Below are 21,326 nucleotides of genomic sequence, written 5' to 3' on the forward strand. Positions count from 1 at the left end.
TTCAATGGAATTGCAACCCTCTGCATGCACAGTGCATTCTTCTATCACATGCACAGTGCATTCTTCTATCACATGCACAGTGCATTCTTCTATCACATGTGCAGTGCACTCTTCCATCACATGTACAGCTGATTCTCAAGATCTTGCACACTAATGAGATGTTATTGAGCCCACACTACTTCACTGTCTGAGCCAAGGACTACATACTTTCTGGTAAGTTTTGATGACAATACTGGGTGGGGTGACTATATTTTGTATGACATTATTTTTTGTTAACTAGTAAATAGTAGCCAACAGCAAAGTGTGTTTAAATAATTTCTAACTGTTAACAATTTCTGCTAGGTAGTTTTTGCTACCAATTGGGTTTCAGCTTGCTTGAGCCTGCTACCTGTGGGTTTCAGCTTGCTTGAGCCTGCTACCTGTGGGTTTCAGCTTGCTTGAGCCTGCTACCTGTGGGTTTCAGCTTGCTTGAGCCTGCTACCTGTGGGTTTCAGCTTTCTTGAGCCTGCTACCTGTGGGTTTCAGCTTGCTTCAGCCTGCTACCTGTGGGTTTCAGCTTGCTTGAGCCTGCTACCTGTGGGTTTCAGCTTGCTTGAGCCTGCTACCTGTGGGTTTCAGCTTGCTTGAGCCTGCTACCTGTGGGTTTCAGCTTGCTTGAGCCTGCTACCTGTGGGTTTCAGCTTGCTTGAGCCTGCTACCTGTGGGTTTCAGCTTGCTTGAGCCTGCTACCTGTGGGTTTCAGCTTGCTTGAGCCTGCTACCTGTGGGTTTCAGCTTGCTTGAGCCTGCTACCTGTGGGTTTCAGCTTGCTTGAGCCTGCTGTGGGTTTCAGCTTGCTTGAGCCTGCTGTGGGTTTCAGCTTGCTTGAGCCTGCTACCTGTGGGTTTCAGCTTGCTTGAGCCTGCTACCTGTGGGTTTCAGCTTGCTTGAGCCTGCTACCTGTGGGTTTCAGCTTGCTTGAGCCTGCTACCTGTGGGTTTCAGCTTGCTTGAGCCTGCTACCTGAGGAGTGTTAATTCACCCGTTTCCATACATGTTTCATTTTAAAACATTTATCCTAGAAAGGAGTTGTTTAATTTAACTGCTTAACTATTTATCTGTACATGGAAATGTATTTGGGTTTTTTTAAACAATTTTTTTCCTAATCTTTACAGGAAAATGCCATGGGCACCATCTGATGTGTGGAGACATTTCACTTCAGCTAATGCAGAAGGAAAAGCTGTGTACATACGCAAATACTGTGCCAAATCATATGTGAAGAATGCAACAAAGATGCAGAATCATCTGGACATGAAGTTCCCTCAGCGCTCACAACAAGCAACCTCTGGCAAAAGTCCCTCTACTTCTATTCGAGGTGAAAATGATGAATCAGACACCATATCGATAGCAACAGCTCATGGTCCTCCTGGAATCAGAAGTTTGTTTCACTCAATGGAGGAACGTAGTCAGAGAAATGCTGATGAATGTCTTGTTCGAGCTGTGAATGCAACTGGTTCACCTCTGATGCTTACAGGCAATGTGTATTGGAAGAGATTTATGAATGTTCTTCGCCCAGCATTCACCCCTCCAACCAGACATGCTTTATCTACTCATTTGCTGGATGCAGAGTTCAACAGAGTTCAAGTGAAGGTCAAGCAAATCATAGAGAAAGCAGACTGTATTGCAATTATCTCTGATGGGTGGTCGAATGTTCGTGGGCAAGGAATAGTTAACTACATCATCTCCACCACTCAACCAGTATTCTACAAGAGCACAGACAAAAGAGACAACAGACACACCAGTCTCTGCATTGCAAATGAGCTGAAGGCAGTCATCAATGACCTTGGACCACAGAAGGTATTTGCACTGGTAACAGACAATGCTGCAAACATGAAGGCTGCTTGTTCTGAAGTGGAGGAGTCCTACCATCACATCACACCCATTGGCTGTGCTGCTCATGCATTGAATCTGCTCCTCAAGGACATCATGGCACTGAAAACAATGGATACATTCTACAAAAGAGCCTTCAATCTACTTCACCAAGCAAAGTGAGATGAATAAGAGCACCACATTGAAGCTGCCCAGTCATCATGTTTGACAGTCTCCTGGAGGGGAAGGAGTCTCTCCAAGAAATGGCCATATCACAGTCTGCCGATATGGACAGCGCCATCAACAGGATCCTCCTGGATAATGTATTTTGGGAGAGAGTGGTAAGCAGCCTGAAACTCCTAAAATCTATAGCAGTAGGCAATGCATGGACTGAGGGAGACAATAGCATCCTGTCTGATGTTCAGACTCTGCTTGCAGATGTAAGAGAAGAAATCTGTACTGTCCTGCCCACTTCACTGTTGCTCCAAGCAGAGGAAACTGCAGTTCTGAAATACATCAAAAAGCGTGAAGACTTCTGCCTGAAGTCCATCCATGCCGCAGAGTACATGTTGGACCCCAAGTACACTGGCAAGAGCCTCCTGTCTGGTGCAGAGATCAACAAGACCTATGGTGTCGTCACTACCATGGCCTGGATGAGGGCAAGGTTCTTGGCAGTCTGGCGAAGTACACTTCCAAGCAAGGGCTTTGGGATGGAGATGCAATATGGCAGTCGTGCCAACATATCTCATCAGCCACCTGGTGAAAGGAACTTTGTGGATCTGAGGCTCTTTCCCCTGTTGCCTTCATCATCCTCCAAATCCCTCCAACATCAGCCGCCTCAGAGGAAAACCGGTCCTTGTTTGGGAACACACACACAAAAGCACGCAACAGGCTGACCAATGCAAGGGTTGAAAAATTGGTGGCCATCAGGGCAAATTTGAGGCTTTTTGAGCCTGACAACGATCCAAGGTTGGAAAGTGACAGTGAAGATGAGGCCTGAGTCTTATGTTCAAGAGTTGGACATTGAGGAGGTCCAGGGAGAAGACATGGAAGCCTGAGAGGAAGACAACCAAAGCTTTAGTTTCTAGACTATCATTTTACAGATGTATGTTGAAAACAGTTTTGGGAGATGTGATGAATCATTGAGGATCATTCAATATTCCCTTTATTTTGTTGTTCAGTAAAATCCTCCCATGTGAAGAGTCAACTCATTTAATTAAAGTTCAATTCGTAACTACATTTAAAAAAAAATTCTATTGGAAGGATTTAATCATTTGCAATTATGTGTACTTATGATAAGGTAAAATGTTAATGTATCTTTCTCCATATGATATGGTAAATATATCCAATGCAAAAAAACATCTACATTTAATGGTATTAATATTAATTCCCATATATTCCCGTTAATTCCCACAGAGTGTTTCCACCTGTTGAATATTCCCCAAAATGTGCAACCCTAAATGTATTGTGTTATGTTTGTTCCTGTAGCCTTCAGACTCAAATGTAGCTGATGTTAGATCAGGTCAGGGTTAATGTTTACACAGGAACTAATGCCTCAGCCAAAATGTTATGAGATACCAGGAAGTGGCTTTTTATAGTCGTCTATCTAGACTACATGGTTTTATGTTTGCACACACAGACAGAGCCTTGCCACTGACCAGGTTTTGCTTGATGCATTTAGACCCTATTAATTTCTTCTTACATGATGAATATTAACCCATCACTCAACCTCAACTCTCCTGAAATAGAATTATAACATTGTTTTGAACAATGCATGCATACATAAACTCAAAAAAAGAAATGTCCCTTTTTCAGGACAGATAACTTCACAGATCTTCATTGTAAAGGGCTTAAACACTGTTTCCCATGCTTGTTCAATGAACCATAAATAATCAATGAACATACACCTGTGGAACGGTCGTTAAGACACTAACAGCTTACAGACGGTAGGTAATTAAGGTCACAGTTATGAAAACTTAGGACGCTAAAGAGGCCTTTCTACTGACTGAAAAATGCCAAAAGAAAGATGCCCAGGGTCCCTGCTCATCTGCTTGAATGAGGAATGAGGACTGCAGATGTGGCAGGGCAATAAATTGCAATGTCCATACTGTGAGACGCCTAAGACAGAGATACAGGGAGACAGGATCGTCCTCGCAGTGGCAGACCACATAAAACAACACCTGCACAGGATCGGTACATCCAAACATCACACCTGGAGGACAGGTACAGGATGGCAACAACAACTGCCCGAGTTACATCAGGAACGCACAGTTCCTCCATCAGTGCTCAGACTGTCCGCAATAGTCTGAGAGAGGCTGGACTGAGGGCTTGTAGGCCTGTAAGGCAAGTCCTCACCAGACATCACCGGCAACAACGTCGCCTATGGGCTCAAACCCACCGTCGCTGGACCGGACAGGACTGACGAGCCGCGGTTTTGTCTCACCAGGGGTGATTGTCGGATTTGCATTTATCATCGAAGGAATGAGCATTATGCCGAGGTCTGTACTCTGGAGCGGGATTGATTTGGAGGTGGAGGGTCGGTCATGGTCTGGGGCGGTGTATCACAGCATCATCGGACTGAGCTTGTTGTCATTGCAGGCAATTGCAACGCTGTGCATTACAGGGAAGACATCCTCCTCCCTCATGTGGTGCCCTTCCTGCAGGCACATCCTGACATGACCCTCCAGCATGACAATGCCACCAGCCATACTGCTCGTTCTGTGTGTGATTTCCTGCAAGACAGGAATGTCAGTGTTCTGCCATGGCAGCGAAGAGCCCGGATCTCAATCCCATTGAGCACGTCTGGGACCTGTTGGATCAGAGGGTGAGGGCTAGGGCCATTCCCCCCAGAAATGTCCGGGAACTTGCAGGTGCCTTGGTGGAAGAGTGGGGTAACATCTCACAGCAAGAACTTAGCAAATCTGGTGCAGTCCATGAGGAGGAGATGCACTGCAGTATTTAATGCAGCTGGTGGCCACACCAGATACTGACTGTTACTTTTGATTTTGACACCCACCCCCCTTTCTTCAGGGACACATTATTCCATTTCTGTTAGTCACATGTCTGTGGTACAGTCTCAGTTGTTGAATCTTGCTATGTTCATACAAATATTTACACATGTTAAGTTTGCTGAAAATAAACGCAGTTGACAGTGAGAGGACGTTTATTTTTTTGCTTACATCCTCAATCTTACATTGTCTGTCTCATGGTCACACAAACACACGCACACACACACAAACACATACAGTCAACTCCATATTTCCTTATTCACCTTATCAAATCCACTCTTAAGTATTCTTGAAGGACACAGCGGCAGTAGGTGCGTGTGGAACAGGCTGGCTGACCTTTTAGAGTCAATATTAGAGGTCGACCGATTAATCGGAATGGCCGATTTAATTAGGGCTGATTTCAAGTTTTCATAACAATCGGAAATCGGTAATTTTGGATGCCAATTTTGACAATCCTTTATTTTTTATTTTTTTAATCTTTATTTAATCTTTATTTAACTAGGCAACTTAGTTAAGAACACATTCTTATTTTCAATGACGGCCTAGAAACGGTGGGTTAACTGCCTTGTTCAGGGGCAGAACGACAGATTTTTACCTTGTCAGCTCAGGGATTCAATCTTGCAACCTTACGGTTAACTAGTCCAATGCTCTAACCACCTGCCTCACGAGGAGCCCGCCTGTTACGCGAATGCAGTAAGAAGCCAAGGTAAGTTGCTAGCTAGCATTAAACGTAATCAATCATAATCACTAGTTATAACTACACATGGTTGATGATATTACTAGTTTATCTAGCGTGTCCTGCGTGGCATATAATCGATGCAGTGCGCATTCGCAAAAAAGGACTGTCGTTTCTCCAACATGTACCTAACCATAAACACCAATGCCTTTCTTAAAATCAATACACAGAAGTATATATTTTTAAACCTGCATATTTAGCTAATATAAATCCAGGTTAGCAGGCAATATTAACCAGGTGAAATTGTGTCACTTCTCTTGCGTTCATTGCACGCAGAGTCAGGGTATATGGAACAGTTTGGGCAGCCTGGCTCTTTGCAAACTAATTTGCCAGAATTTTACGTAATTATGACATAACATTGAAGGTTGTGCAATGTAACAGGAATATTTAGACTGATGGATGCCACCCGTTAGATAAAATACGAAACGGTTCCGTATTTCACTGAAAGAATAAACGTCTTGTTTTTGAGATGATAGTTTCCGGAATCGACCATATTAATGACCTAAGGCTCGCATCTCCTTGTGTTATTATGTTATAATTAAGTCTATGATTTGATAGAGCAGTCTGACTGAGCGATGGTAGGCAGCAGCAGGCTCGTAAGCATTCATTCAAACAGCACTTTCGTGCATTTTGCCAGCAGCTCTGCTGTTTATGACTTCAAGCCTATCAACTCCCGAGATTAGGCTGGTGTAACAATGTGATGTGAAATGGCTAGCTAGTTAGCGGGGTTCGCGCTAATAGCGTTTCAAACGTCACTTGCTATGAGACGTGGAGTAGTTGTTCCCCTTGCTCTGCATGGGTAACGCTGCTTCGAGGGTGGCTGTTGTCGTTGTGTTCCTGGTTCGAGCCCAGGTAGGAGCGAGGAGAGGTACGGAAGCTATACTGTTACACTGGCAATACTATAGTACCTATAAGAACATCTAATAGTCAAAGGTATATGAAATACAAATGGTATAGAGAGAAATAGTCCTATAATTCCTATAATAACTACAACCTAAAACTTCTTACCTGGGAATATTGAAGACTCATGTTAAAAGGAACCACCAGCTTTCATATGTTCTCATGTTCTGAGCAAGGAACCTAAACATTAGCTTTCTTACATGGCACATATTGCACTTTTACTTTCTTCTCCAACACTTTGTTTTTGCATTATTTAAACCAAATTGAACATGTTTCATAATTTATTTGAGGCTAAATTGATCATATTGATGTATTATATTAGGTTAAAATCATTCAGTATTGTTGTAATTGTCATTATTACAAATACATTTTTAAAAAATCGTCCGATTAATCGGTATCTGCTTTTTTGTCCTCTAATAATCGGTATCGGTATTGTTGTTGAAAAATCATAATCGGTCAACCTCTAGTCAATATGCATTCTGTTCTCCCTCTTTGTCTCAGTCCGCCTCTTATTTACAGCCACTCATGCAACGTTTCTCCCTCTGTCTCAGTCCGCCTCTTATTTACAGCCACTCCTGCAACGTTTCTCCCTCCCTGCTATTTCCTATCTCATCTCCTCTCATGTTCCACCGATTTTCTCTCCTCTTTTCTCCTCTCTTTACTCCTCTCCTCTTTACTCCTCTCCTCCCCCCTTTACTCCTCCCCTCTACTCCTCTCCTCTTTTCTCCTCTCTCCTCTTTTCTCCTCTCTCCTCTTTACTCCTCCCCTCTACTCCTCTCCTCTTTTCTCCTCTCTCCTCTTTACTCCTCTCCTCTTTACTCCTCTCCTCTTTACTCCTCCCCTCTTTACTCATCTCCTCTTTATTCAACTCTTTACTCCTCCCCTCTTTACTACTCCCCTCTTTACTCCTCCCCTCTTTACTCCTCTCCTCTTTACTCCTCTCCTCTTTTCTCCTCTTTTCTCCTCTCTCCTCTTTTCTCCTCTCTCCTCTTTACTCCTCTCCTCTTTACTCCTCTCCTCTTTACTCCTCCCCTCTTTACTCCTCTCCTCTTTACTCCTCTCCTCTTTACTCATCCCGTCTTTACTACTCTCCTCTTTACTCATCTCCTCTTTACTCCTCTCCTCTTTACTCCTCCCCTCTTTACTCCTCTCCTCTTTACTCCTCCCCTCTTTACTCCTCTCCTCTTTACTCCTCCCCTCTTTACTCCTCTCCTCTTTACTCCTCCCCCCTTTACTCCTCTCCTCTTTACTCCTCTCCTCTTTACTCCTCCCCTCTTTACTACTCTCCTCTTTACTCCTCTCCTCTCCTCTTTACTCATCTCTTTACTCCTCTCCTCTTTACTCCTCTCCTCTTTACTCCTCTCCTCTTTACTCCTCTCCTCTTTTCTCCTCTCTCCTTTTCTCCTCTCTCCTCTTTTCTCCTCTCTCCTCTTTACTCCTCCCCTCTTTACTCCTCCCCTTTTTCTCCTCTCCTCTACTCCTCTCCTCTTTACTCCTCCCCTCTTTACTCCTCTCCTCTTTACTCCTCTCCTCTTTACTCCTCTCCTCTTTACTCCTCTCCTCTTTACTCCTCCCCTCTTTACTCCTCCTCCTCTCTACTCCTCTCCTCTTTACTCCTCCCCTCTTTACTCCTCCCCTCTTTACTCCTCTCCTCTTTACTCCTCTCCTCTTTACTCCTCTCCTCTTTACTCCTCCCCTCTTTACTTCTCTCCTCTCCTCTTTACTCCTCCCTCTTTACTCCTCCCCTCTACTCCTCTCCTCCTTTCTCCTCTTTACTCCTTTCCTCTTTACTCCTCCCCTCTTTACTCCTCTCCTCTTTACTGCTTTCCGCCCTTTCTCCTCTCTACATTTCTTATTTTCTCCTGTTTTCTCCTGCTCTGCAGCGCCTCACTCCTCACAATCACTCAGCCGCTGGAGCAATTAGACCTCAATTCAAATTCAGACTTGTAGTAATGCTATCTGCATTTATACAGCATGCTGCTGGAAAGGGCTTGGATATGTGGCTTATGTACTTATGTTCAATTATTCAACACTGTTGTCCTGATTAGTCCCCTGGTGTGCTGGCTGGGTGAATTGAGGGAATCATGAGCCCAGTCAGTGGCTGCTATTTTAGATGTGGCACCAACTCCAGACTTGTCTGGTACTGAAGGTATAGTTCGTTCTCTTCTTTACTGTACTCCGTTACTTAATTTGCTTATGGATGAATAATATCCATCACAGAGTCACAGAGTACCTTCTGTTCCTGCTTCAAGAAGATTGTCTGCAGTATGGATCCTGAATGAATGCCGTTGTGAGTCTGGGCCAGAGCCAGTGTCCACCCTAACTGCTCAGGTGGAAACTGTGCAGCCGTTCGGTGTCTATTGCGGAAAGCCAGCCAGGGAGCAGTCAAGAGTCAGCTCGTGTTCCCTTTCTGTTGTGGGTTTTGATGATGTTGGTTGCAGCGTTGCTGAGCAAGGATGCATGCACCCTGAGGGAGGTAGGTGTGGAAACACTGCGTAAGCAGGGGCTCCTGACTGTGGCTGACATGGGCCTGAATGCAGGATAGGGAGAGACAGGCCAGCAGGATGAGAGGTGGAGGAGGAGGAGGGAGAGACAGACCAGCAGGATGAGAGGAGGAGGAGAGACAGACCAGCAGGATGAGAGGAGGGAGAGACAGACCAGCAGGATGAGATTTGGAGGAGGGAGAGACACACCAGCAGGATGACAGGTGAAGGAGGTGGAGGGAGAGACAGACCAGCAGGATGAGAGGGGGAGGAGGGAGAGAGACCAGCAGGATGAGAGGTGGAGGAGGAGGAGGAGGAGGAAGAAGAGAGAGACCAGCATGATGAGATGTGGAAGAGGAGGGGGAGACAGACCAGGAGGATGAGAGGTGGAGGAGGGAGAGACAGACCATCAGGATGAGAGGTGGAGGAGGAGGGAGAGAGACCAGCAGGATGAGAGGTGGAGGAGGAGTGAGAGACAGACCAGCAAGATGAGAGGTAGAGGAGGAGGCGGGAGAGACAGACCAGCAGGATGAGAGGTGGAGGAGGAGGGAGAGACAGACCAGCAGGATGAGAGGTGGAGGAGGAGGGAGAGACAGACCAGCAGGATGAGAGGTGGAGGAGGAGGGAGAGAGACCAGCAGGATGAGAGGTGGAGGAGGGAGAGCGAGACCAGCAGGATGAGAGGTGGAGGAGGAGGGAGAGACAGACCAGCAGGATGGGAGGTGGAGGAGGAGGGAGAGAGACCAGCAGGATGAGAGGTGGAGGAGGAGAGAGAGAGACAGACCAGCAGGATGAGAGGTGGAGGAGGGAGAGGGGTAGAGACAGCCAAGCATGCCTAAGCAATCAATCTTACCCTCTCATCTCTCAAACCTTTTTTTGCGGGTGTGTGCCTTTGTTCTTGTGTCTGAAGGTGTTTTAATACTGCAGTGGGCTAAATCAGAGTCACACCAAGTGTTTCTTTGTAGCAGTGGTGGAAAAGTACCCAATTATCATACTTGAATAAAAGTAAAGATACTTAAATAGAAAATGACTCAAGTAAAAGTGAAAGTCACGCAGTAAAATACTACGTGAGTAAAAGTCTAAAAGTATTTGGTTTTAAATATACTTAAGTATCAAAAGTAAATCTAATTGCTGAAATATACATATGTATCAAAAGTATAAATAATTTAAAAATCATTATATTAAGCAAACTAGACAGACCCATTTTCTTGTTTTTGTCATTTATGGATAGCCAGAGGCACACTCCAACACTTCAACACTCAGACATCATTTACAAACAAAGCATGTGTGTTTAGTGAGTCCGCCAGATCAGAGGCAGTAGGGATGACCATGGATGTTCTCTTGATAAGTGTGTGAATGGACCATTTTCCTGTCCTGCTAAGCATTCAGAATGTAACGAGTACTTCTGGGTGTCACTTTTCACCACTGCTCTGTAGTATTAAACAAATCTACTTTGAAACAAAAGTATGCATCTCATAAACATGGTTATGGGTGTAAAAAAAAAGAAGACTGTTGTACCATGTCAGATATAGAGTTGACAATTATTCTATTTTTAGTTTACAGCCCAATTTTAGAACATAGAAACTCCAGATTTTTGTCTGGTCTTTAAAAATAATGTTGATTAATTATGAAATTGCAAAAAATATCAATAACATTCCACCCATGAGGCCACTAGAGGGCGGTTTGATCATTTGTCTGCAGGAAAGTACTGCAATTGGAGAGCTTAGGACTATAAGACATAGCCGTGTTCTATTCAATGTTCTCTACCTATACAGTACTCTAAGTACCCCGATTCATATTGATAAGTTCAAAAGAATACAAGATAAAAACACCATTCAAACCAATGAGGGTTCTGAACTTTAAAGCCAATTATCTCAGAATCATCTTTTTGCAGATAGAAGCTTGTAGTCCCAAGCTCTCGAATGCCCATCTCTCTCCATTCTCTCTCTTCTCCCCATTCTCTCTCTTCTCCCCATTCTCTCTCTTCTCTCTCACTCTCTTCTCTCTCTCTCTCTTCTCCCCATTCTCTCTCTTCTCCCCATTCTCTCTCTTCTCTCTCTCTCTCTCTTCTCTCTCTCTCACTCTCTCCCCCTCCCTCCACCACAGGACTCTCCTAATGGGCTTTCTGTCTGCGCACTCTCGTACACACAGAGACACTCTCATACACACAGAGACACTCTCATACACACAGAGACACTCTCATACACACAGAGACACTCTCATACACACAGAGACACTCTCATACACACAGAGACACTCTCGTACACACAGAGACACTCTCGTACACACAGACACTCTCGTACACACAGAGACACTCTCGTACACACAGAGACACTCTCGTACACACAGAGACACTCTCGTACACACAGAGACACTCTCATACACACAGAGACACTCTCGTACACACAGAGACACTCTCATACACACAGAGACACTCTCATACACACAGAGACACTCTCGTACACACAGAGACACTCTCGTACACACAGAGACACTCTCGTACACACAGAGACACTCTCGTACACACAGAGACACTCTCATACACACAGAGACACTCTCATACACACAGAGACACTCTCATACACACAGAGACACTCTCATACACACAGAGACACTCTCGTACACACAGAGACACTCTCGTACACACAGAGACACTCTCGTACACACAGAGACACTCTCATACACACAGAGACTCTCATACACACAGAGACTCTCATACACACAGAGACACTCTCGTACACACAGAGACACTCTCATACACACAGAGACACTCTCAGAGACACTACACACAGAGACACTCTCGTACACACAGAGACACTCTCGTACACACAGAGACACTCTCGTACACACAGAGACACTCTCGTACACACAGAGACACTCTCATACACACAGAGACACTCTCATACACACAGAGACACTCTCATACACACAGAGACACTCTCATACACACAGAGACACTCTCGTACACACAGAGACACTCTCATACACACAGAGACACTCTCATACACACAGAGACACTCTCATACACACAGACACCCTCCCACTGCTCCTTCCATCTGTGTCTGTCGCTATGTGACATGCGGACCGATAATATCTGCCCCAATCCCTTCTCCTTTCTTTTCACCTCTCTTTTATTCCTGTCTCCTTCCTGTTGTTTTCACCTCTCTTTTATTCCTGCCTCCTTCCTGTTATGTTTTCACCTCTCTTTTATTCCTGCCTCCTTCCTGTTATGTTTTCACCTCTCTTTTATTCCTGTCTCTTTCCTGTTATGTTTTCACCTCTCTTTTATTCCTGTCTCTTTCCTGTTATGTTTTCACCTCTCTTTTATTCCTGTCTCTTTCCTGTTATGTTTTCACCTCTCTTTTATTCCTGTCTCTTTCCTGTTATGTTTTCACCTCTCTTTTATTCCTGCCTCCTTCCTGTTATGTTTTCACCTCTCTTTTATTCCTGTCTCTTTCCTGTTATATTTTCACCTCTCTTTTATTCCTGTCTCTTTCCTGTTATGTTTTCACCTCTCTTTTTATTCCTGTCTCTTTCCTGTTATGTTTTCACATCTCTTTTATTCCTGTCTCTTTCCTGTTATGTTTTCACCTCTTTTATTCTTGTCTCTCTCCTGTTATGTTTTCACCTCTCTTTTATTCCTGTCTCTCTCCTGTTATGTTTTCACCTCTCTTTTATTCCTGTCTCTCTCCTGTTATGTTTTCACCTCTCTTTTATTCCTGTCTCTCTCCTGTTATGTTTTCACCTCTCTTTTATTCCTGTCTCTCTCCTGTTATGTTTTCACCTCTCTTTTATTCCTGTCTCTTTCCTGTTATGTTTTCACCTCTCTTTTATTCTTGTCTCTCTCCTGTTATGTTTTCACCTCTCTTTTATTCCTGTCTCTTTCCTGTTATGTTTTCACCTCTCTTTTATTCCTGTCTCTTTCCTGTTATGTTTTCACCTCTCTTTTATTCCTGTCTCTCTCCTGTTATGTTTTCACCTCTCTTTTATTCCTGTCTCTTTCCTGTTATGTTTTCACCTCTCTTTTATTCCTGTCTCTTTCCTGTTATGTTTTCACCTCTCTTTTATTCCTGTCTCTTTCCTGTTATATTTTCACCTCTCTTTTATTCCTGTCTCTTTCCTGTTATGTTTTCACCTCTCTTTTATTCCTGTCTCTTTCCTGTTATATTTTCACCTCTCTTTTATTCCTGTCTCTTTCCTGTTATGTTTTCACCTCTCTTTTATTCCTCTCTTTCCTGTTATGTTTTCACCTCTCTTTTATTCCTGTCTCTTTCCTGTTATGTTTTTTCCTGTTATATTTTCTCTCTTTTATTCCTGTCTCTTTCCTGTTATGTTTTCACCTCTCTTTTATTCCTGTCTCTTTCCTGTTATGTTTTCACCTCTCATTTTTATTCCTGTCTCTTTCCTGTTATATTTTCACCTCTCTTTTCATTCTTGTCTCTTTCTCCTGTTATGTTTTCACCTCTCTTTTATTCCTGTCTCTTTCCTGTTATGTTTTCACCTCTCTTTTATTCCTGTCTCTTTCCTGTTATATTTTCACCTCTCTTTTATTCCTGTCTCTTTCCTGTTATCATTCACTATTAATGACTATATACACTGAGGGTACAAAACAGTAAGCTTCAGTACACCCACCCCCACTTTTGCCCTCATTCCACTCTCATGTCTACAGTCAACCATTTGGGGACACTGTTCAGAGTGGTTAATAGTTCACTGCAATGTTTGCAGTGTCTCTCATTGACTTATGGTGTGGTGATGTTAGCTGGTGCATTTCAGAGTGATGTTTACCAGACACTGCAGTGATTTATCAAGTCACTGGTGCACTATTAATGACTATATACACTGCAGTGATGCCCTACAAAACAGTGAGAGAAAGAGAGGACTTCCTAGTAGACACTGCAGTGATGCCCCCACTGGTGCCCTTCAGAATAGCCTTTAGAGTCAGACACTGCAGTGATGCCCTCGGGCAGGACACTGGACTCACACTTCAGGTGAGAGAAAGACAATCACTTTCAGACACTGCAGTGATGCCCTTGTTTGAGCCACTGGTGCACACACACTTATGATTTAGAGTCAGAGCCCCACTGGTGCACACACACTTCAGAGTGAGAGAAAGAGAGGACATGATGCCCTCGGTTTGAGCAGGACACTGGTAACCCTTCAGAGTGAGAGAAAGAGAGGACTTTACAGACACTGCAGTGATGCCCTCTCACTGGTGAGAACACTTCAGTGAGAGAAGAGAGGACTTTAGCAGACACTGCAGTGATGCATGGTGCACCTCACTTCAGAGTGAGAGAAAGAGAGGACTTTAGAGTCAGACACTGCAGTGATGCCCTCGGTTTGAGCAGGACACTGGTGCACACACACTTCAGAGTGAGACTTTAGAGTCAGACACTGCAGTGATGCCCTCGGTTTGAGCAGGACACTGGTGCACACACACTTCAGAGTGAGAGAAAGAGAGGACTTTAGAGTCAGACACTGCAGTGATGCCCTCGGTTTGAGCAGGACACTGGTGCACACACACTTCAGAGTGAGAGAAAGAGAGGACTTTAGAGTCAGACACTGCAGTGATGCCCTCGGTTTGAGCAGGACACTGGTGCACACACACTTCAGAGTGAGAGAAAGAGAGGACTTTAGAGTCAGACATTCTTTATTCTCCTCTTTAAATCCTGGCATGGGGCGGCAGGTAGCCTAGTGGTTAGAGCGTTGGACCAGTAAATGAAAGGTTGCTAGATCAAATCCCCGAGCCGACAAGGTAAAAATCTGTCGTTCTGCCCCTGAACAAGGCAGTTAACCCACTGTTCCTAGGTAAATAAGAATTTGTTCTTAACTGACTTGCCTAGTTAAATAAAGGTACAAAAAATGAGGCTCAGACATGACAGGCTGTGCTAGAGGAAAGAGGCAGGCAGGGAGGGAGGAACAAGGATGGATGGGGTGGGGTCGATATGCAACCTCTATCCTCATTGGCAAGCCACTTTCTTTGCCTGCCTGCAAGGCTCAAGCTGATTGGCTGTGGCCTCACTGCAGCTACAGTTGTGGAGAAATGCTCTTTCTCTCTTTTCCTCATCACTCCCTTTCCCTCTATATATTCATAACTGTCTACGACGGCAGCAGACAGACTGCTGGTGGGGATCGGCAGTTTCAGCCGGCCAGCCTGTGGTGGTTCAAGGATACTCATTTTCAGCACACATCGCAGCATGATTCATGTCAAGTTGGTCAATTACATTCAGCTCTGCAAAGCTCATGTGACTTAAAGGGACATCTCTTTCTTGCTAGATTTCTCTTCGTTCCCTCCCTATTTCTCCCTCCCTCTATCACTCCCTCTATCCATCCCTCCCTCTCTCTATCACTCCCTCCATCCTTCCCATTATCCCTCCCTCTCTCTATCACTCACTTTATCCCTCCCTCTCTCTATCACTCCCTTTATCCCTCCCTCTCTCTATCACTCCCTCCATCCTTCCCATTATCCCTCCCTCTCTCTATCGCTCCCTTTATCCCTCCCTCTCCCTCCCTCCCTCTCTCTATCGCTCCCTTTATCCCTCCCTCTATCCCTCCCTCCCTCTCTCTATCGCTCCCTTTATCCCTCCCTCTCTCTATCGCTCTCTTTATCCCTCCCTCTATCCCTCCCTCCCTCTCTCTATCGCTCCCTTTATCCCTCCCTCCCTCTATCACTCCCTCCATCCTTCCCTTTATCCCTCCCTCCCTCTATCCCTCCCTCCCTCCCTTTATCCCTCCCTCTCTCTATTGCTACATTTATCCCTCTATCCCTCCCTCCCTCTCTCTATCACTCCCTTTATCCCTCCCTCTCTCTATCACTCCCTCCATCCTTCCCATTATCCCTCCCTCTCTCACTCCCTCCCTTTATCCTTCCCTCTATCCCTCCCTCAGTCTCTCTCACTCCCTCCCTTTATCCCTCCCTCTATCCCTCCCTCTACCTCCTTGTATCTCTTAATTAAGACATTGCTTGTCCTTTCCTGTGCATTGCAGCCTCCCTACTAGCCTCCCTACTAGCCTCCCTCTCCGTCTGCTCTGCTCTATCTGTGTGTCTCTCTTTCACCTCATGACCTCATCACCCAGTTAGACTCTATAGATTTCTGTTGTAAGTTGACAGTGTAGGTTGGATTCTAATGCAGTTATATTCTACATTCAGGATACCTGCTTTTCCTGGAACCCTTTTCTGCAATTGATTTTTTATTTTATTATTTTAAACCGACTGCTGACTAATTTTGATCATCTGTCTCTTCTTGCAACCTAAAGACAGGTTTTTACGGCAGGGGCAGCCACATGAAGAGGTCAATATAGAGGATGATGAAGACGGAAGGATAAACGACAAGAGACAGCCAGGGAAGGAAGAAACGTGGAGAAGGAGGGATGAGAAAGAGACTAAAATAAGAGGAGGAAGTGGAATTCCAAAGTGCCTAAGAAGACTGAGTGGGTGCCTGACTTTCTGGTCTGGAGTGTTTGGCTGGCTGGTGGCCTGCTGCCTCTGTGTACTGCTGCTGTCTGCATAGGACAGGCTCCTGGCCCTGCTAGGTGAGAGTAGAGCAAAGCACAGCACTGTGTGTGTGTTTATTTGTGTGTGTTTGGCCTTGAATGAGGCTATATGTGACCCTGACAGCCAGAGAGTCATTCCGTCCTGCTGCTGATCTTCAATCCGCCCACCTCCCCCCAGCCTCCACCTCGTCATCAATACAAGGACACTGGTCGATAAGCTTCTGCTTTTTTATCTTTCCCTTTTTCTAAACAGCCTGACCAGCCATACTAAACGCTACAGAAGCCGTGTCACAGTTCTGGATATTTGGGGTGGTTTTGGGGTTTCTGTCTGAAGAATGGAGTGACCAGACAGAGACAGAGACAGACAGACTGACGGACATAAGAAGAGGAAGCTGTCATTGGAAGGCCTCTCTCTAGGACAATGCATGTCTGAACTATACATCTCAGCATGCCAGAGTAAGGACCCCCAATTTCGTCCTTTTTCTATGAGACAGAGCTGGCCTCTGCTCACCTCTATCTCTGAGAACTCATCCCATCGTCAGTGGATCAGGGATCTGCACCGTACCCAAGAAAACCCACTACTCCAGCCTCCATACCCAGAAACTCAAAGTCATTTCAAAGGACCAGCTTATTCATTGTATCCAGTATAACTAAGTCTTTCATTTCATTTCACTCGTCTTGTCTTGCCAAGGAGTTTCCAATTTATTTTCGTCTGCATCAGGGCTTTTTGTTTGTGCACTAAGTCCCGATTGTGTCCAACCCTAGACCCTACTCCTTCATCCACTTGCCCCTTCTTGTCCCGAGGGGCTGTAATGGCAGTCAATATGGGAAGTATGGCCATGGGCCGGGACACTAAGTGGTTGACCCTAGAGGTGTGTCGAGAGTTTCAGAGGGGTACCTGCTCCCGCTCGGACGCTGAGTGTAAGTTCGCCCACCCAGCCAGGAGCTGCCACGTGGACAATGGCAGAGTCATCGCCTGCTTCGACTCACTCAAGGTAACAGTCAGCATCACAAACAACACACACACACACACAGCAGGCACTGTCTGACAATAAGGTAAGGGAAAACACTCTCTCTCTCAGACACACACCAAACAATCAACCTGTAAATCGTTTTTGAAATTCATCAACTAGCCTACTAAGGGATTAGTAATAGACAATAGTTTTTATGTTTTGTGAATGAGTTTACTGTTCTTTCCATGATGTAGACTGACAAGGTGAATCCAGGTGAAAGCTATGATCCCTTATTGATGTCCCTTGTTAAATCCACTTGAATCAGTGTAGATGAAGGGGAGGAGCTGGTTAAATAAGTATTTTTTAAGCCTTGAGACATGGATTGTGTGTGTGCCATTCAGAGGGTGAATGGGCAAGACAAAAGATTGAAGTGCCTTTGAATTGGGTATGGTAGAAGGTGCCAGGCGCACCGGTTTGAGTGTGTCAAGAACTGCAACGTTGCTGGGGTTTTAACGCTCAACAGTTTCCCATGTGTATTAAGAATGGTCCACCACCCAAAGGACATACAGCCAACTTGACACAACTGTGGTAGGCATTGGAGTCAACATGGGCCAACATCCCTGTGGAACGCTTTTAAGTCCTTGTAGAGTTCATGCCTCAATGAATTGAGGCTGTTCTGAGGGCAAAAGAGGTTGCAACTCAATATCAGGAAAGTGTTCCTAATGTTTTTTACACTCAGTGTATATTATATTGGACCTGTGAAGAGGGAATTGACTTATAAGCTGTTTTAAAAGATTTGTCAAGACCAGGAACTGTTCAACCACACCCACCCTCTGTGCCTTTCTCCTTGTTATCTATGAATCAGTTCTGAGGTAGAGCTGGGACGATAAACCAACATTATCGACAACGATCATACTGATCACTTATCCCTGGCATTTTCTTGATATTGTTCATTACGATAAGTAGCCTATACTAGAGAAATGTGAAGTTTGAAGTGAAATGAGTTTGCTAATATGGGTGATTGTTAATAGGACAATTGATGGGTAGTAGTAGTTTAAAATATAATTTTAAAAGTCCACAATGTTATAAACATATCTTTTATTTTTATCATTATCGCATCAATTCAGGTAATTTATCCCATTACTGTACTGCTGATTCGGTGTCCCTTTACTCTGTACTGCTGACTAGCTGTCCCTTTACTCTGTACTGCTGACTAGCTGTCCCTCTACTCTGTACTGCTGACTAGCTGTCCCTCTACTCTCTACTGCTGACTAGCTGTCCCTTTACTCTGTACTGCTGACTAGCTGTCCCTCTACTCTGTACTGCTGACTAGATGTCCCTCTACTCTGTACTGCTGACTAGCTGTCCCTTTACTCTGTAATGCTGACTAGCTGTCCCTCTACTCTGTACTGCTGACTAGCTGTCCCTTTACTCTGTACTGCTGACTAGCTGTCCCTTTACTCTGTACTGCTGACTAGCTGTCCCTCTACTCTCTACTGCTGACTAGCTGTCCCTCTACTCTGTACTGCTGACTCCGTGTCCCTTTACTCTGTACTGCTGACTAGCTGTCCCTCTAGTCTGTACTGCTGACTAGATGTCCCTCTACTCTGTACTGCTGACTAGCTGTCCCTTTACTCTGTAATGCTGACTAGCTGTCCCTCTACTCTGTACTGCTGACTAGCTGTCCCTTTACTCTGTACTGCTGACTAGCTGTCCCTTTACTCTGTACTGCTGACTAGCTGTCCCTCTACTCTCTACTGCTGACTAGCTGTCCCTCTACTCTGTACTGCTGACTCCGTGTCCCTTTACTCTGTACTGCTGACTAGCTGTCCCTCTACTCTGTACTGCTGACTAGCTGTCCCTCTACTCTGTACAGCTGACTAGCTGTCCCTCTACTCTCTACTGCTGACTAGCTGTCCATTTACTCTGTACTGCTGTCTAGCTGTCCCTCTACTCTGTACTGCTGACTAGCTGTCCCTATACTCTGTACTGCTGACTAGCTGTCCCTCTACTCTGTACTGCTGACTAGCTGTCCCTCTACTCTGTACTGCTGACTAGCTGTCCCTCTACTCTGTACTGCTGACTAGCTGTCCCTCTGCTGATGTGGCCCTGCCCCTCTGCACAGAACCACTGCAGCTGCTCCCTGTCTGTGGCCCCTCTCACCTCTTCCCAGAGACAGCAGCACTACCACAGACAGACACACACCATTAACCACACAGTTCAGATGCAGCTATTTTGGGTGGATAGCCTTAGCACTGTGACTAGGCTTTGTAAATATAGTTTGTGTGCGTGCATGTGTGTGTGTGTCCGTGTGTTGTGTGTGTCTACTTGTTTGTGTGTGTGTGTGTCTATCCAGCATCCCCTGCAGAAAGAGAGAGACCCAGACAAGGGGTTCTCTGTCTGAGTGCAGCTGCTGTCTCCCCGTTTATTGAGTTAGAATGTATTATTCAGCCATTTTTCTGTGTTATGTCTTCCAGAGCAGGAGAGGGAGATGGAGGGAGGGAGAGAGAGAGAGAGCAGCCTAGCAACAGCGCAGGAGTGCCTATCCATTGGACAGTTCAGTTTGATCTCTGTGAGTGGCTGTTTTTAGCACAGAGCAACAGCCTGCTTTCTGTATCGGTTGTATTGAGGGTTAAGAGAAGCAAGGTGTTTTTTTAGTGTCAGAGGTGATATATTGTGGTGCGTGAAAGGCAGTGAGTTGGCTGCCTGTCTGAGGTTGTAGGGTCACTGCAGCGTTGCTTAAAGAAAGTGTTTATGTGAGAGACAACGGACGGTCAACATGGCTCTCTCTTTATCAAGAGTCACACACACACCCAGACACACACACCTCTGTCCTGTTTAAATGTTTCTCTCCAGTCCTCACTAAGGACATATTGATTGTACAACAGTGTAGCTCCACAGACTTCGTTTTTCTCACTTTTACTTATTAACTTTAAAGAACAAGGAAACAAGTTATGTTCCCACTAGTGATATGCCTCTATTCCATCCTTCCCTCCTCTCTCATTCCCCCTCCCTACTTCCCTCCTCTCTCCTTCCCTCCTCTCTCCTTCCCTCCTCTCGCCTTCCCCCTCCCAATGCTGCTAATTTATGGATTTATCTTTTAATGGCTTCCTCACTGTCCCCTCCATATCTAACATCTTCTCTGCAGTCCTCTCCTCTCCTACTGCTCCCCCATTAGCCCTGTCTGTCTGGCCAGGCTGACTGTCAACCTGTTGGGGGAAGGGAGGCATTAAACCTTGTAACAATGTCAACCCATTTTGAAATGATGATCATAGTGACTACCACATCTACTTGCTGGTTTAAACTCAGTTACACCGTTTGGAGACTAAATGCATTCAGGAGTCAGAGCTTGTTTGGATGACGTAATTGTCTAGCATGCGGACAAGCATGAGCAGCAGGGCAAGATGGCTGAGAGATTTTTCCCCCTCTATAGTCCAGATCAAGTTGTTAGTCAGAGAAGTCTAGTCTTTGCTGTAAATGCTTTCTTAGCATGTTTTGTTTAATGTAGATACTACATGTTGTCATCCTTGTATAGGATGAATGCCCATCTCTCCCTTTCTCCCTCCTTTCCTCTCCCCTCTTTCTCCCTTAGCCCCCCCTCTCTCCCTTCCTCCCTCCCCCTCTATCTCCCTCCCTCCCTCCCTCCCTCCCTCCCTCCCTCCCTCCCTCCCTCCCTCCCTCCCTCCCTCCCTCCCTCCCTCCCTCCCTCCCTCCCTCCCTCCCTCCCTCTCCCTTTCCCCCCATCCTCTCTGTCTCTCCTGTGCAGCACAGATGGTACTGTACAAGGAGGGACTTCCTCCCTGTTTTTTAGTGTGTTGCCATGGCTACCTTAGAGGAGGATTTTCCTGACCCAATATATTTTACTTGACATTACTTTTCATTTCTTTCTCCTCATGTTTTCCCTCTCATC

At 45.3% G+C, this 21,326-nt stretch overlaps 1 protein-coding gene across 9 annotated transcripts in view; it reads left to right on the forward strand.

Moving 5' to 3' along the window:
- mbnl3 (muscleblind-like splicing regulator 3) overlaps positions 1-21,326 on the forward strand; it is an 89,832-nt gene that overhangs the window by 16,474 nt on the left and 52,032 nt on the right. For 7 of the 9 annotated variants that reach the window (XM_042325920.1, XM_042325923.1, XM_042325924.1 and 4 more), the window contains exon 2: positions 16,227-17,458. The exons of 1 other annotated variant lie outside the window; for it this stretch is intronic. In XM_042325920.1, the coding sequence (XP_042181854.1) occupies positions 17,276-17,458 (183 nt within the window). In that variant the 5' untranslated portion in view covers positions 16,227-17,275. The remainder of the gene's footprint in view (positions 1-16,226; positions 17,459-21,326) is intronic. One more of the 9 variants, XM_042325921.1, reaches the window with a different exon arrangement.

The sequence above is a fragment of the Oncorhynchus tshawytscha genome, linkage group LG08 (genome assembly GCF_018296145.1).
Source record: "Oncorhynchus tshawytscha isolate Ot180627B linkage group LG08, Otsh_v2.0, whole genome shotgun sequence".
NCBI classification, from domain to species: Eukaryota; Metazoa; Chordata; class Actinopteri; order Salmoniformes; family Salmonidae; genus Oncorhynchus; species Oncorhynchus tshawytscha.